Below are 17,651 nucleotides of genomic sequence, written 5' to 3' on the forward strand. Positions count from 1 at the left end.
GGGTGGAGTGTTGAAATGGTAAGCGACAGGGAGGTCTGGGTCATGTTTACGGACAGAGGAACTGTTTTTGTCGCATCTGTTCTGATGATGCCACTTTCAAAAACAGTTCCTCTGACATGTCTTCCTTCTTCCTTAACTGAGGTTTTCCACCCACGGTCGTTGACAGGGCCCTCAACCGTGTCCGGCCCATCTCCCGCGCATCTGCCCTCACACCTTCCTCTCCCTCCCAGAACCATGAAAGGGTCCCCCTTGTCCTCACTTATCACCCCACTAGCCTCCGCATTCAAAGGATCATCCTCCGCCATTTCCACCAACTCCAGCATGATGCCACCACCAAACACATCTTCCCTTCACCACCAGGCGGCATTCTGCAGGGATCGTTCCCTCCGGGACACCCTGGTCCACTCCTCCATCACCCCCTACACCTCAACCCCCTCCCATGGCACCTTCCCATGCAACCGCAGCAGGTGCAACACCTGCCCCTTTACTTCCCTCTCCTCACCGTCCAAGGGCCCAAACAGTCCTTTCAAGTGAAGCAGCATTTCACTTGTACGTCCCTTAATTTAGTCTACTGCATTCACTGCTCCCAATGCGGTTTCCTCTACATTGGAGAGACCAAACGCAGACCGGGTGACCGCTTTGCAGAACACCTTCGGTCTGTCCGCAAACATGAACCAGACCTCCCTGTCGCTTGCCATTTCAACACTCCACCCTGCTCTCATGCCCACATGTCTGTCTTTGGCCTGCTGCATTGTTCCAGTGAAGCTCAACGCAAAGTAGAGGAACAGCACCTCATCTTCCGACTAGGCACTTTACAGCCTTCCGGACTGAATATTGAGTTCAACAATTTTAGATCATGAACACTCTCCTCCATCCCCACCCCCTTTCCAATCCCCCTTGTTTCCTATAATTTATATAGATTTTTCTTTTCCCACCTATTTCCATTGTTTTTAAATGTATTTCCACCCATTGTTTTATCTCTACCTTTTAGCCTATTTCGATCCCTTCCCCCCACCCCACCCCCATTCGGGTTATCTGTACCTTGCTCGTCCTGCTTTCTACCCTTAATGTTAACTATTAGCACATTTCTTAGATAATATCACCACCGTCATCACCTCTTTGTCCTTTTGTCTATAACATCTTTTGGTAATCTCCACCTATCGCTGATCCTTTATCCAGCTCTACTTGTCCCACCCTCCCCTTAAACCAGCTTATATTTCACCTCTCTTCTATTTTTCCTTAGTTCTGTTGAAGGGTCATATGGACTCGAAACGTTAACGATGAAAAAATAATGTTCAGTCTAGTTCTTGGTGTCTATAGTTCTTGCTATAAACTTAAATTATTAATCCATTTGTTCAGATCTTTTTATGAACAAGCAAAACACCACTAAAAGCAGGAAAGTTCTTTATCAGAACACCAACTTTTGATAATTAGGTGTACTCACTTAGATAGCATTTGAATGCTTCAAATGGCCTTGGGTTGAGGACTAAATAAATTGTTCAGGTTACCTGTTCCTGATAACTACAGTCACTGCTGTTAAACATTACACTCAAGTGGAGTGACACCAGGCAAACAAGACTGGGGTTGTCTGTGATATCCCTACCATGATTAATCCAACATTTCTAGGCCACTTGGACAAGATGGTAAAGAATTACATCACAGCAGGAGTTGACATTCCTTTCTCTAACAGAGCAGGAGAAACAAGGGAAAGAAATCTGAGAGAAAACTCAGGGGAAACCACATAAATTTTTTAAAAAGGAAATAAATTACATAATTTTCCAGTTTTCAATGGGGTTTTCATTTCTTTGGTGAACGAAATTGATTTAGCTCTGCAGATACACTTAACTGAAGGTGTAGTTCAAAATCAATGCTGATCAGTACAGGGAATAAATGAAGTGTTCCACGCATCAGAACAGGGAAAGTAGATGCATGGGCCATCGGAAGTGCAACAACTCAATACTGACATTTTCGGCTTTTAACTGAGTTTAATCCAAGCTTGGTTATTCATCTTTTGTACCTTTAGCTGTCTAGAAGCAAACCTCAGTATTTCTCTCCTTAACCCAGTCTCTTTGTATCCCCGATTTCTTTAAGACCCTCCTTAAAACCCAAACTATGGCTATCCCTCCTAATATCTTCATCTTCGGTTCAGTCCATTTTTGTCTGATTGCGCTTTTGTGAAGCACCTTGGGACATTTTGTACATTAAAGGCATGAGACAAATGTAAATGATATTGTTGTTTCAAGGTAATTATAGGGTACAATCCTAAAATCAGCAGTCACGTATACTATCAAAAACATGAGCAATAACAAATTTCTTTTTATATGGGTAATGGGTGAAGAAGACTTGATGCAAGCTATGATATGGGCAGCAGACTTTTCGATGAGCTCAAGTTTATGAAGGTGTTAGCTGGGAGGCCAGCTAGGAGAGCACTGGAATAATCAGGTCTAAGGGTAATAGAGGCATGGATAAGGGTTTCAGCAGCAGATGAGCTACGGCAGGGGCAGTAACAGGTGATGTTAGGGAGGAACAAGTAGGTAATCTTGGTGATGGATCAGATATGTGACCAGAAGCTCAGCTTAAGTGATGGGGACTGAAGACATAGGAACAGTGATAGGTCATTTAGTCCCTTGAGCTTGTTACGTCATTCAAGGAGATCATGACTGATCTGTAACCTAACTCCATGTACACACCTTTGTGCCATATCCCTTGATACCGTGTGGTTAACAAATATCTATCAATTTCAGTTTTAAAATTAACAATTGATCTATCATCAATTGCCAGTTGCAGAAGTGAATTCCAAACTTCTGCCTTCCGGGATGAGAGGAGTCGGACCTGCGTGGAAGCACCCTTCCTGAGCTGCTCGGTCGGTTTGGAAAAAAGTGAGAGTGGCATCACAGGAAAGCCATGAGTTGATTGGTCATTGAGCAGCTGTTTTTAGGGACTGTGTTTCAACCCCAGTAATTTTAAAAAACGTAAATTTCGAAACTAGCACAGGGAAAATAAGAATTTATAGGCACAGGAGAGGGAGCTGATATGTGAGTAAGGGTGAAGAATTTCTACTTTTTACTAATCCCCAGTTTATAGTTAATAGTATAAGAGTAAGGTTAAAGTAAGTTAAAGTAAATAAAAGTAACTAAACTTAAAGTAAATAAAGTGATTTAAAAGTTTAAGGTTAAGGCATGGCAGGACAGCTCAGCCAAGCGGAATGCCCATCCTGCGGCATGTGGGAGTCCTGAACACTTCTCGTGACCCAGATGAGCCCATGTGCAGGAAGTGTCACCAGCTGCACAAGCTTGAGCTCTGTGTTTTAGAGCTTGAGCAGTGGCTGGAGTCACTGTGGTGCATCCATGAGGCAGAGAACTACGTGGATAGCAAGTTCAAAGAGGTGGTCATACTGCAAGTCAGGGGCAAGCAGGCAGATAGGGAATGGGTGACCAGTCCAAGAGTCCCCAGAGGTCTCGCTCACTAACCAGCTTTCCAGTCTGGATATTGGTGAGGGCGATGGATCCTTGGAGGAGTACAGCAAAAGCCAGGCCCATGGCACCATGGGTGGTCCAGCTGTACAGGAGGGGAGGAAGAAGAGTGGAAGGGCAGTACTGATAGGGGATTCTTTAGTTAGAGGAGCAGACAGGCGTTTCTGCACCATCAACGTAACTCCAGGATGGTTTGTTGCCTCCCTGGTGCTAGGGTCAAGGATGGCACAGAACGGCTGCAGGACATTCTTGTCAAGAGGACAAACAGCCAGAGGTCGTGATCCACATTGGTACTAACAACATGGGTAGGAAGGGGATGTGGTCCTGCAATCAGAATTTAGGGAGCTAGGTAGAAAAGTAGGAAGCAGATCTCCAGTAATCTCCAGATTACTCCCAATGCCACATGCAAGTGAGTACAGTAATAGGAAGATAAGACAGATGAATGTGTGGCTGGAAAGATGGTGCAGGAGAGAGGGCTTTAGACTCCTGGGACACTGGAACTGGATCTGGGGGCATGGCACCTGTACACGCCAGACGGGTTGCATCTGAACAGAGCCAGGACTGAGTTCCTTGAGGGGCGTTTTGCTCGTGCTGTTGGGGAGGGTTTAAACTAACTCAGCAGGGGTGTGGGAGCCAGGAGAGAATATTAGAAAGTAGTACCAGGGTGCACGAAATGCTGGGAGAAGCAGATAGCACTAAAATAGAGAATAGTAAGTTAATAGATGGAGTCAGAGAAAGGAGCAAGTAATGAAGTCTAAATCAGGGTTACATTGCATGTAAATGGATGCACGGAGTATGGTTAATAAAATTGAGGACTTACAGGCACATACTGCCTTGTCGGATTATGATGTATTGGCAATAACGGAGACCGAGCTTAAGGAAGGGCAGATCTGGGTGTTAAATATTTCTGATTACAAGGTGTTCAGAAAAGATAGGAAAGGGAAGAAGGAGGAAGGGTGCTTTTTTGGTTAAGGAGAGTATTGCAGTACTGGAAAAAGAGAATGTGTCAGAGGATTCAAGGACAGAATTGATTTGGCAAGAGCTAAGGAATAGGATGGGTGAAATTACATTGCTCAGTGTAATATCCTGAAGGGAGTTGAGTGAGAAGGCAGAGGTCATGGTACTTGTTGGTACCAATGACATAGGTAGAAAGAGGGATGAGATCTTGCATCAAGAATTTAGGGAGTTAGGCAGTAGACTAAAAAGCAAGACCTCTCTGGATTACTCCCAGTGCCACATGCTAGTGAGCTCAGAAATAGGAGAATAGTGCAGATGAATACGTGGCTTAAGAGTTGGTGCAGGAGGGAAGGTTTTAGATTCCTGGATCACTGGGACCATTTCTAGGGAAGATGAGACCTGTACAAGCGGGACAGTCTACATCTGAACCAGAGCGGGACTAACATCCTTGCGGGCGGGTTTGCTAGTGCTGTTGGGAGGAGTTTAAACTAATTCGGCAGGGGACACAGAATGTTCGCAGAATAGGGACACATCATAATACAGTAAAACAATCAAGTCAGAGAGGGTACAGCTGCATTAAATTTCAAGGGAGTAAGGCAAGGCTGGATGGCCTCTACTTTAATGCCAGGAGTATTACAGGAAAAACGGATGAGTTAAGGGTGAGAATTGACACGTGGAATTGTGATATAGTAGCCATCACTGAGACATGGTTGAGGGAGGGGCAGGATTGGCAGCTCAACATACCGGGATATAGAATCTTCAGGGGAGGGGGTAAAAGAGGAGGAGGTGTTGCATCATTAGTTAAGGAGTCAGTTACTGCAAGAAGGAAAGATGATATCTTGGAGGGGGCATCGAATGAAGCTTTGTAGGTAGAGCTTAGGAATAAAAAAGGGGCAGCCACATTGTTAGGTGTTTATTATAGACACCCAGATGTAAGCGGGAAATTGAGGAGCAAATATGTGCACAATTTGCGGAAGTGTGTAAAAACAATAACAATAGGGTAATTATATTAAGTGATTTCAACTTTCCCAACATTAATTAGGATAGACATAGTGTTAAGGGCTTGGACGGAGTGGATTTCTTGAAATGTGTACAGGAGGGCTTTTTAGGTTAATATGTAGAGGGAACAGCAAGGGACGGCGCAGTGCTGGATCTAATTCTGGGGAATGAAGCCGGACAGGTGGCTGAAGTGGTGGTGAGGGAGCATTTTAGTGATAGCGACCACAACATGGTACACTTTAAGTTTGTTATGGACAAAGAAATCGAAAAGTTGCAAAAAAATGTTTTGGATTGGAGGAGAGTGGATTTTAGTAAAGTAAGGCAGGATCTGGCCAAGGTAGACTGGGAACAGCTACTTGTGGGGAAATCTACAGAGGAGCAGTGGGGGGCGTTCCAAAGGGAAATGGGGAGGGTACAGGCTCCACATGTTCCCTCTAGGGTGAAGAAGTAACAAGCCCAGAGAACCATGGATGACCAAAGATATTCAGGTTACAGTGAGAAGGAAAAGAGAGGCTTTTAGCAGGTACAAGGGAAGCAAATCAGCAGGGGCATTAGTAGAGTACAGAAAGTGCAGGGTGGAGCTTAAGAAAGCAATTAGGAGAGCAAAGAAGGGATAAGAGAAAGCTCTGGCTGGTAAAAGTAGGGAAGATCCCAAGATATTCTATAAGTATATCAATGGGAAGAGGATAACCAGGGAAAGAGTAGGGCCCATAAGGGACCAAGGGGGTAATCTATGGGCGGAGCCAGAGGACATCGCTAGAGTGTTGAATGAATACATCACATCCATCTTCACCCAAGAGAATGAGGATGAAGGTATTGAACTCAGGGAGAGAGACTGCAAGGTTCTTAAGCAAATTGATATAGGGAGTGAGAAGGTATTGGAGATGTTGGCAGGCTTAAAAGTGGAAAAATCTCCAGGTCCGGATGATTTGTGTCCCAGACTGCTGAGGGAGGCAAGGGAGGAGATCGCAGGGGCTCTGACCCAAATTTTTAATTCCTGTCTGGCCACAGGGGAGGTGCCAGAGGACTGGAGAACAGCTAATGTGGTTCCGTTATTTAAGAAGTGTTGTAGAGATAAGCCAGGGAACTACAGACCAGTGAGTCGCACGTCAATGGTAGGGAAACTATTGGAGAAAATTCTGAAGTAGAGGATCTATCTCCACTTGGAGAGGCAAGGTTTCATCAGGGATAGTCAGCATGGATTTGTCAGAAGGAGGTCATGCCTAACAAATTTGATTGAATTTTTTGAGGAGGTGACCAGGTGTGTAGATGACGGTAGTGCAGTTGATGTAGTTTATACGGATTTCAGCAAAGCCTTTGACAAGATCCCAGATGGCAGACTTATGAAGAAGGCAAATGCACATGGGATACAGGGTAATTTGATAAGGTGGATTCAAAATTGGCTTAGTTGTAGGAGACAAAGGGTGATGACAGAAGGATGCTTTCGTGACTGGAAGTCCGTGTCCAGTGGCGTACCACAGGAATCTGTGCTGGGTCCCCTATCATTTGTCATTTATATAAATGACATAGATGACTATGTTGGGGGTAGGATTAGTAAGTTTGCAGATGACACAAAGATTGGCCGGGTGGTTAATAGTGAGGTTGAGTGTCTTGGACTACAGAAGGATATAGACGGGATGGTCAAATGGGCAGATAATTGGCAGATGGAATTTAACCCTGAAAAGTGTGAGGTGATACACTTTGGAAGGAGTAATTTGACAAGGAAGTATTCAATGAACGGCACGACACTAGGAAGTTCTGAGGAACAAAGGGACATTGGCGTGTGTGTCCATAGATCTCTGAAGGCGGAGGGGCATGTTAGTGGGGTGGTGAAAAAGGCATATGGGACACTTGCCTTTATCAATCGAGTCATAGATTACAAAAGTAGAGAGGTCATGTTGGAGTTGTATAGAACCTTGGTGAGGCCATAGCTGGAGTACTGCGTGCAGTCCTGGTCGCCACATGATAGGAAGGATGTGATTGCACTGGAGGGGGTGCTGAGGAGAATCACCAGGATGTTGCCTGGGATGAAACATTTAAGTTATGAAGAGAGGTTGGATAGACTTGGGTTGTTTTCGTTGGAGCAGAGAAGACTGAGGGGTGACCTGATCGAGGTGCACAAGATTATGAGGGGCATGGACAGGGTGGATAGGGAGCAGCTGTTCCCCTTAGTTGAAGGGTCAGTCACGAGGGGACATAAGTTCAAGGTGAGGGGCAGGAGGTTTAGGGGGGATGTGAGGAAAAGATTTTTTACCCAGAGGGTGGTGGCAGTCTGGAATGCGCTGCCCAGGAGGATGGTGGAAGCAGGTTGCCTCACATCCTTTAAAAAGTACCTGGATGAGCACTTGGCACGTCATAACATTCAAGGCTATGGGCCAAGTACTGGTAAATGGGATTAGGTAGGTAGGTCAGGTGTTTCTTATGTGTCGGTGCAGACTTGATGGGCCGAAGGGCCTCTTCTGCACTGATTCTGTGAATATATAGACCACCAGCTAGTGGGAAGGATACAGAGGAACAAATCTGCAAGGAAATTACAGAGAGGTGTAACCATTATAGAGTAATTATAATGGGAGACTTTAATTACCCATATATAGACTGGGCTAGTGGTAGTGGAAGGGGCAGTGAGGGATTGTGTTCAGGAGAATTTCCTACAGCAGTATGTGTCCAGTCCAACAAGAAAGGAGGCACTGCTAGACGTGGTTCTTGGGAATGAGGTAGGCCAAGTAGATCAAGTGACAGTGGGGAAACATTAAGGGGACAGTGATCATTGTATAATAAGGTTTAGTTAGGATGACAGTGGAAAATGACATTGGTCAATCCAGAGTAAGAATAATCAACTGGCAGAGAGCGGACTTCAATGGGGCAAGAACAGAACTGGGCCAGATAGACTGGAACCAAAGGTTGGCAGGAAAAACAGTAGCTGAACAACGGGCTACCTTCAAAGAGGAGATGGTTTGGGCACAGTCACAGCCATGTTCCCTCAAAAGGGAAGGGTAGGACAAATAAATCCAGAGTTCCCTGGATGACAAAGGAGATAGAAATTAAATTAAAGAAGAAAAAGTGTGCTTACAACAGGTGTCAGGTAGCAAGTACAATTGAGAACCAAGCTGAATACAGAAGGTTCGGAAGGGATGTGAAAAAGCAAATACGAGAAGCAAAGAGGGATTATGAAAAAAGACTGGCAGCTAACATAAAAGAAAATCCCAAAGTATTCTATAAGCACATCAATAGTAAAATGGTGGTAAAAGGAGTAGGACCGATTAGGGACCAAAAGGGGATTTACACATAGAGGCAAGAGGCGTGGCTGAGGTGTTAAATGAATACTTTGCATCTGTTTTTACCTATGAGGCAGATGCTGCCCAGGCCATGGTGACAGAAGAGGAAACTCAGTCACTAGAGGGTTTAAAATTGATAAAGAGGTGGTATTGGATAAGCTATCGGCACTTGAAGTTGATAAGGCACCAGGGCCGGGTGAGATGCACTCAAGAATATTGAAGGAAGTGAGAATGGAAATAGCAGAGACACCGGCAGTAATCTTTCAATGTTCCCTGGATTCAGGGGAAGGTGCTGGAGGACTGGACAATTCAAACATTACACCCTTGTTCAAAAAAGGTTGTAAAGATCTCCCCTGCAATTACAGACCAGTCAGTTTAACTTCAGTGGTGGGGAAACTTCTAGGAACAATTATTCAGGATAGAATAGTTACATGGAAAAATGTGGATTGATTCGGAAGAGTCAGCGTGGATTGTTAAAGGAAAACCGTGTCTAACTAACTTGCTGGAGTTTTTTGAAGAGGTAACAGAGATGGTTGATGAGGACAAGGACATTGATGTGGTGTATATGGACTTCCAAAAGGTGTTTGATACTGTGCCACACAACAAACTTGTGAGGAATGTTATAGGTCATGGAATAAAAGGGACAGTAGCAACGTGGATACAAAATTGGCTGAGAGATAGGAAATGGAGTAATGGTTAATGGATATTTTTCGGGCTGGAAGAAGATTTGTCGTGGAATTCCCACAGGGCTTTTCCTGAGATATATATATATATATATATATATATATATAAACTTGGGAGAATTGTAAACTGTAAAAGTATAGAATTTCAAAAGGGCATTGACACATTAGTGGAGTGGGCAGATAGGTGGCAGCCAAAGTTCAATGCAGAGAAGTTCTGAGGTGATGCACTTTGGTACAAAGAACGTAGACAGACAGTACAAAATAAAGGATACTATTCTAAAGGGTGTGCAGAGACAGGGACCTGGGTGCATGTGTACATAAGTCGATTAAAGGTGGCAGGACAGGTAGAGAGAGCTGTTTCTAAAGCATACAGTATTCTAGGCTTCATTAATAGGGGCATAGAGTACAAGAGAGGGAGGTTATGATGAACTTATGAGAGACACTGGTTAAACCTCAGTTGGAGTATTGTGTACAGTTCTGTGTGCCACACTATAGGAAGGATGTGAACGCATTGGACAGTGCAGAAGAGGTTTACAAGAATGGTTCCAGGGATGAGACACTTCAGTTATGAGGAAAGATTGGAGAAGTTGGGACTGTTTTCCTTGGAGACGAGAAGGCTAAGATGAGACTTGATAGAAGTTTTCAAAATCATGAGGGGTCTGGACAGGGTAGGTAGGGAGAAACTGTTCCCGCTCATAAATGGGTCGAGAACCAGAGCAGAACCAGAACAGAACTGTTTTAAAGTGTTTTGCAAAAGAAGCAAATGTGAGGTAAGAAAAAACTTTTTCACACAGCAAGTAGTTAGGGTTTGGAATGCACTGCCTGGAAGGGTGGTGGAGGCAGGTTCGATTGAGGCATTCAGGAGGCCATTGGATGATTATTTAAAAAGAAACAATGTGCAGGGTCACGGGGAAAAGGCAGGAGATAGGCACTAATTTAAAATGCTGAGAGAGCCAGTGCAGACACGATAGGCCGAATGGCCTCTTTCTACACCACAACAATTCTGTGATTCTACCACCGTTTGCATGAAGAAATGTTTTCTAATTTCAAGGTCTGGCTCTGACTTTTTTGATTATGTTCCTAATCCCAGACTCCCCAACCAGCAGAAATAATTTCTCTCTACCTGTTCCCCTTAATATCTTGAAACCTTCAATCAACTCACCCCTTATCTTTCTAAGTTCCAAAAATGTGATCCTAGTTTGGGTAATCTCCCCTTATAATTCAACCCCCCAAGAGTCCAGGTATCTTACTGCTAAATCTACGCTGCATTCCATCCAAAGTCAATATATTCTTCCTGAGATGTGAAGCCCAGAACTGCTAACAGTACTCCAGATATGGTCTGACCAAAACTTTGGAAGCTAGATGAAGCATTACTTCCATTCTAGTCCTCTAAATATAAAGGCTAGCATTCTACTTGCCTTTTTGGTTATTTTCAGTATCTGTTCATGTCATTTCAATGGTCAGTGTACCTGGGCCTCCAAGTCTCTTTATACTTTGACTGATTCTAGTTTTTCACCATTTAGGAAGTACTCTGTTCTATTCTTTTTTTAGGTCCAAAATGGATGACTTCGCATTTGCCTGCATGGAAATTCATTTACCACAGTTATGCCCATTCACTTAATTTATCAAATCTCTTTGTAATTTTATGCTTCCATCTACACTGCATCTTTGTGTCATCTGCAAATTAGGATTTGATGGCCTTTTATCCCATCATCTAAGTCATTAATGAATTCAGTGAACAGTGCTGGCCCCAACACTGATCCTTATGGAACACCACTAGTCGCATCCTGTCAATTAGAGTGCCTGTCCATTATCCTTACTCTGTCACCTTTCACTCAGCCAATTTCCTAACCAGGTTAATAATTTGCATCAATTCCAGGAACTTCAAGTTTAGCGAACAGTTTCTTATGGGGAACTTTATCCAATGCCTCCAGGAAGTCCACATAAATAGCAACCAAAAACATTCCCCTGTCCAATAATTTAATCACGTCTTCAGAAAAACGTTCAATCAGATGTGTCAGGAATGACCTACCCTTTATAAAGTCATGCTGGCTCTCTCTGATCAGCTGAAAATTCTCAATGTATTCAGTCACCCTATCCTTAATTATAGGCCTAGGCAATTTACTGACAACAGATTTTGGGCTAAATGGTCTATAATTCCGTGGTTTCCCTTTGTTATCTTTCTTCAATAGCGATTGACGTGCACAATTTTCCAATCCAAAGGAACTGTTTCCAAATCAAGAGAACTGTAGAAGATTATGGTTAGGGTATCTGCAATGTTCCCAAAAGGACTAAAGGTAACATGAGGGAAAAATGTATGCAGTAAGTTATTAGCATCTGGAATGCATTGCCTAGAAGAGTGGAGGAAGCAGATTTGGTAGTAACTTTCAAAAGGAAACTGGATAAATACTTTGAGGGGAAAAACATTTACATGGTTGTGAGGACAAAGCCAGAACTAATTGGATAGCTCTGTCAAAGAGCTGACACAGGTGCAATGGGTTGAACAGCTTCCTTCTGCGATGCATCATTCTATGATTCTTGAGGTGTCAGCTGTGGCTCAGTTCATAGCACCCTCGCCTTTGAATCAAAGGGTTGTGGGTTCATGTCCCACTCCCGGAAACCAAGAACTGTGATTGTACTCGAAAGAGTTGCAATCTGTGACTGTTGATAACTCGAAAGAGTTTCTATGATTCTTTGAAAGGCTCAAATAGGTCAGGAAGAATGAGGAGGATTTATATGCCATGGGCACATTCATACAGGATATCATTTGTGAATTTGATATGGGCCATCTCAGTGTTGAGGCAGGGCTAGAAATCTGTTTGGAAGAGCTCAAATGTGGAGCTGCAGGACAGGCGGGCAGAATTTGGGATGCAACATTTTCAAGGATTTTGAAAAGGACAAACCAGGAAAATGGGAAAAAATATTTTTTGAAGATGGGTGTGTTCATCAAGATAAAGGAGGCCACTGATGGAAATGAAAATTCTTCTCCCACTTTGATATAGTCAGCTTTCAGGTTAGGCACAGGATAGAGATTCCAGTACACTAACCTATCAATCCTCAGAGGGTTAAAAAAGTCTACAAGAAAGCACATGTTTAAAGGAATAGCTGAGAGGATCCAAAAAGACTTTTTAAAAACTAGAAACAGAAAAATATTAGTTGCCAGTTTTCAAAAAATTGGCAAACCTTGATGAGTTCCACTTTGTGAGAATGTGGAATTTAGATATCACAAGGAATAGCTAGGCAAATTATATAACTTATAGATGCAGTTAAGAGGAACCTAGATAAGCATATGAGGGAGAGGGGAGTAGAGGATTATGCTGATAGTTAGATGAGGAAGGGAGGAGGCTTGAGTGGGGCATAAACAGCTGCAATGGACTGACTGGTTGCGCCAAACAGCCTCTGTTTTATATATTCTATGTAATTCAAAATAATTCAGGTCTTCTTCCCTGAAAACTACTTCAGTGATGTCACTAACAACTAGCAGCCTGTAGCCCAAAACATCTCCATTCGTCTTTAATGGGATTGTAACATTGGACCAGACTTAATCACGTGTAACCGCCCAGCCACGGGAAAATACTCTAGTCAGCAAAGAATGCAGCATCCTCTCGACATGTTGTGTTAGCGCCAGGCGACGCTGGATTACACAGAGTCCAATCTCAAGTTTCGCATTCTCAATTCAAAACAAAACACGAATTGTGATCGAAAAACTTCACATTGTGTTTTATCGTCGAGATGTGGTAAAATACAAAGCTGTTAATATTTGGGAAATTTTAAACTTGTCATTTGTGATTCGCAAGATTGTTTCGTTTTAATTTGAATTTCCAGTCAGATATCCTGCTGAAATGGTGAGATTGAAGTGATTCTGATTTCCAGGCCCTTGTTCAGTTTACCACAATCCTGGGAAATCTCCTGGTCTCAGGGATAAGGAGGGAAAATTACTATAAATAAAACACTGCGGGTGCGGGAAATCTGAAATAAGACCAGAAAATGCTGGATCCTCTCAGCGGGTCTGCCGACTAGTTCCAGGATTTTCCATTCAAATTAGATCATCCGAACTAAAGGGAGTAACTGTGGTTTGTTAAGGTCCGGTCAGCAGAACTGGGACCGGCTGGAAGACAGGCCGAGCTGCTCAGCCGCGGCCTCGGGTTCCTCGGCCCTGGGACTCACCCTGATGATGTCCTTCAGCTCCGGCGCCAAGTTGAGCAGCAGCAGGTAATGGGCGAAGGCGGTGCCGAAATCTTCCCGCTCCAGGTAATCCTGGGCGCTCTGTAAGGAGCGATAAACGAGGCGAACACGGCCCCGGCTCCCACCCCGAGCACGGCGCCCAGGCCTCCGGGCCGACATGGAGCAGAGCAGCGAGGAGACCGAGTCGGAGCAGGATCCGCTCCCCGGCAAACACAGGCGGAAACGGTGCAGCGCTGGAGGAAGGAGCTGGAACAGCAACAGCCCGCATCATAGTTCCTCCCTCCGTCCAGCATTCACCCCCGTTTCCCCCCCTCCTCCGTTTCCCCCCAGCCCCCGTTTTCCCCCTCCCCGTTTCCCCCCCCAGCCCCCGTTTTCCCCCCCAGCCCCCGTTTTCCCCCCCAGCCCCCGTTTCCCCCCCCAGCCCCCGTTTCCCCCCCCAGCCCCCGTTTCCCCCCCCAGCCCCCGTTTCCCCCCCCAGCCCCCGTTTCCCCCCCCAGCCCCCGTTTCCCCCCCCAGCCCCCGTTTCTCCCCCGCCCCCGTTTCTCCCCCAGCCCTCGTTTCTCCCCCAGCCCCCGTTCCCCCCCTTCCCCAGCCCCCGTTCCCCCCCTTCCCCAGCCCCCGTTCCCCCCCTTCCCCAGCCCCCGTTCCCCCCCTTCCCCAGCCCCCGTTTCCCCCAGCCCCCGTTTCCCCCCCCTCCCCCAGCCCCCGTTTCTCCCCCAGCCCCCGATTCCCCCCCCTCCCCCAGCCCCCGATTCCCCCCCCTCCCCCAGCCCCCGATTCCCCCCCCTCCCCCAGCCCCCGATTCCCCCCCAGCCCCCGATTCCCCCCCAGCCCCCGATTCCCCCCCAGCCCCCGATTCCCCCCCAGCCCCCGTTTCCCCCCCAGCCCCTGTTTCCCCCAGCCCCCGTTTCCTCCCCCAGTCCCCGTTTTCCCCCAGCCCCCGTTTCCCCACCCCCCCCCCTCCTCCCCCAGCCCCGGTTCTATCACACTAACTCTAGCAAATGGATACTAATAGGTTTAGATATGTGGCTTTGGGGTCACTTTTTATCTGTTGGGAACAAGAAACGAGCAACAGAATGCTTGCAATTAAATTACAGATAACTTCATATTGTAAAGTTTAAATTTAAACATTCACATTGGAAGTTTCAACGGTAAATATCGACAAAAAAGTGTGAAAAAATTATGACAATAGAAAATAAAGTTTTGTGGACTGAAAGCCCGTATGTATGTGGTTTTTAATAATAGACCTAAATTTCCTATGCCATTGTGCATGGTACGGCAGAGAATAAGGTCGCTCTTTCTTGCCTGTCTATGCTTCTTGTTGCTTTACTACTCTTCTGCTCCTGTCTCTTTCTCTTTACTTCTGCTTATCTTTCCCTGACACGTTTTGCTTCTTGCACTTGTCTTTTTTGTATTTTTTACTTTATGTTTGAGTAGAAGATAGTAGATGATTTGTTCTATGTGAGACAGGGAAAGGAGAGTCAACAGCTGCAAACTGCATACAAGATAGGGTTACAGAATTTTTTTGTGGTCCCAGTGGCTCCTTTCTCATTCCCCATCTATAAATTGTGTTTCTCCCCACCTGCTTCTTTCACATCCCACCCTTCACCTTCCTTCTTCCCCCCCTTCCTTCCCACATATTCCCAATTTTACTCCTGCATTTTGAATATTCACTCAGTCTTTGTGTCCTTCCATTCCCTTTGCTCTTAATTGATTCTATTTAATCTCTTCCACTGAAATTATCATATTTGACATTATCAAGCTTGCAGGAACACACCCTTTGGTAAATTGAGGTTGTAAACATTCCAATAATTCCGAGTAATACTTGGTTGAAATTTACCGAGTTCCTTAGCTCTCTGCAGGTATTATAATCTTGGTAATACTTAGAAATACTCCCCTTCTGCACAATGAAGCAGAAGCAAATAGAACATTTTCATGCTTTGAAAATTCAAGTGAGTCGCGCAGTTCTCTCTCAAGGTGACCTGTTTTGAATATAGACAAAATAACTGAGCTGAGGCGAGTTGTCACAGAATAACACTCTGCACCTATTACAAACTATTACTAGTTTGCTTTTCCTTATCACAATCATCCCAGCAGGTTGAACATTTTGTTTCATTGTCTTTGTTTACAAGGATTTCCTGTGTTAGGACTCTTAAGATTTCTACCACACTGCAGTATGAAATTGCATGCTAAGCAAGTAGTGAGTTGTTCCTCTAATGTCAATACTGCACTGGATAAGCTTCTTGAATGGTTCAGCCTAATATATTTCACTGCTTATGAAGTGACAAATCATAGCATGTCGAATTGCAGCAGATACTTGGAATTGACAGCTGCATTTTAGTTTACTATTACAGTATTCTTCAGGTCAGCTATGTTTTTCCTGACCTGTACCCAGGATCTGCTGGATACTGAAAAGATTTTAATGGATCTGTGCCCAGATACAATGGATCACCAGTGAATATTGGAAAATCATGGAGTGGATATCTTTACGTTGTGCTGTCAGATCTATCCAGTTTTCCTGTATTTGCTCTGCACAGGCGACACTCTACGCCTGAGTGCAGACCCAGGAAAACCTCAGAGTATTTGCTCTTTCAAAAATCTGCTCTCAGGCTTGCTGGACCAGTGTTTTTTGGGGAGAGTGTCCTTCTGTACCATATCAGATAATCCTCACTTCTTAAGAAGTACTTCCCTTGCTTTGTCATCCAAACTGGTCATTTGTGCTTTTGGAACCTACATTTTCCTACTCTCATCTGTAAAATTAGAAGGTTAAATGTCTTGACAAACCATTTTAGTCAGTTCTGAAGCTCTGATGGTCAAGTATGATGCGAAGTCCCACGCCCCATTTCTGACTGATCCCATTTTTGTCGGGAGGGGAAAGGGGACAGGACATGAAATACATGAACCATTTGAAATTAATGCTGAGTTCAAACAGACCCAATGTTTGCTGTTCTAAGGGCCTTAAACTGTAGTGTGGGAGTCACAAATTTAGATAGTTGACGTAAATGCTTGTGAGGGGCGGATAAGGTCTGTTTAAGTGTCATCTGAAAGTTTTTTTAAAATCCCAGCCCTTTAAACATGAAAAAAACTGGCCAAAGCTGTCAGAATTTTTTTTAAAACACCCTCTGCTGGACTGCTTTGATTGAAAGGCCATCTGGTGTAGGTTAGAAAAACCATTACCATCTGTTCTTGCAATTTCAATAGATTTCTTTATTGACATTTCCCTAAAGCTGAGATCATTATGAATGTTTGGCTGAGTTTCAAAATTTACAAAAGCATTTATCTCAGCTAGGAGGACTAAGTTCATATTTTTGACATTTTAAAGAGACTATTAAAGGATTATCTGTCTTTGATGTGGCCACTGAATAGAAGTTGTTTTTGTGACAGATTGAACACTTGGGGATTTAAAATCTTTTAATGGGTTTCATGAGAACTTTTTCAGTTTCAAGTGTGTATGAGTGAGAGTTCTATTAGATTGTTAGAAGTTTAATTTTTTTCATCTCCACATAGCTCCTGAGGTCTACTCATTATGGATACTAGATGTGTGGCTGTGCAGGTGGGATGGGGGTATGAGGTGGCATGGAAGAGGTATAAGTTGGGATGGAGGATATAAGAGGGCATGTGGGTGGGTGGGAGGGCATGGCAAGTAGGTGGTGTAAAGGGATAAGGGCTAGAGAGCTAAACAGCTTCTAAACCAACTTGTACAAAATCTCAGAGAATTGAGGCAGCCCTTCTAACCAGCCTGCCTCAGCACTTTCCCACCCCCATGGGCACCTAAGGTCTGCTTCTGAGGTTGGATTTTTGAACTCGAGCTACCCGCCTCCATAACGAAAATCCGGCCCAAACTCTTTAAAAAAATCAAGATATTTGGTATCAAAATCATGAGTTGCTTTTTATTCAAATATAGATTGACAGTTGGTTTATTAATCTTTTTTAAAAGAATGCATCTCGTGACAAAGGAGTTGTTGATAGCTCATTCTCTGTGTTCCTCCAATTCCAGCCTCTTGTACATTCCTGACTTTAATTGGTCCACAGTTGGCTCTGTGCCTTCAGTTGCCTATGGCCTTAAACACTGGAATTCT

The 17,651-nt window shown here is 44.4% G+C and overlaps 1 protein-coding gene across 2 annotated transcripts in view; it reads right to left on the minus strand.

Annotated features, from left to right (window-relative positions):
- The window catches only part of prmt9 (protein arginine methyltransferase 9), a 99,048-nt gene extending 85,212 nt beyond the window's left edge, over positions 1-13,836 (minus strand). Inside the window, exon 1 of one of the 2 annotated variants that reach the window (XM_078541132.1) lies at positions 13,555-13,835. In XM_078541132.1, coding sequence (XP_078397258.1) covers positions 13,555-13,731 — 177 coding nt within the window. In that variant the 5' untranslated portion in view covers positions 13,732-13,835. Of the gene's footprint in view, positions 1-13,554 lie in introns of both variants that reach the window. The other variant, XM_078541141.1, reaches the window with a different exon arrangement.
- Between the last annotated feature and the right edge of the window lie 3,815 nt (positions 13,837-17,651).

Source organism: Cetorhinus maximus, chromosome 1 (assembly GCF_964194155.1).
Source record: "Cetorhinus maximus chromosome 1, sCetMax3.hap1.1, whole genome shotgun sequence".
NCBI lineage: Eukaryota > Metazoa > Chordata > Chondrichthyes > Lamniformes > Cetorhinidae > Cetorhinus > Cetorhinus maximus.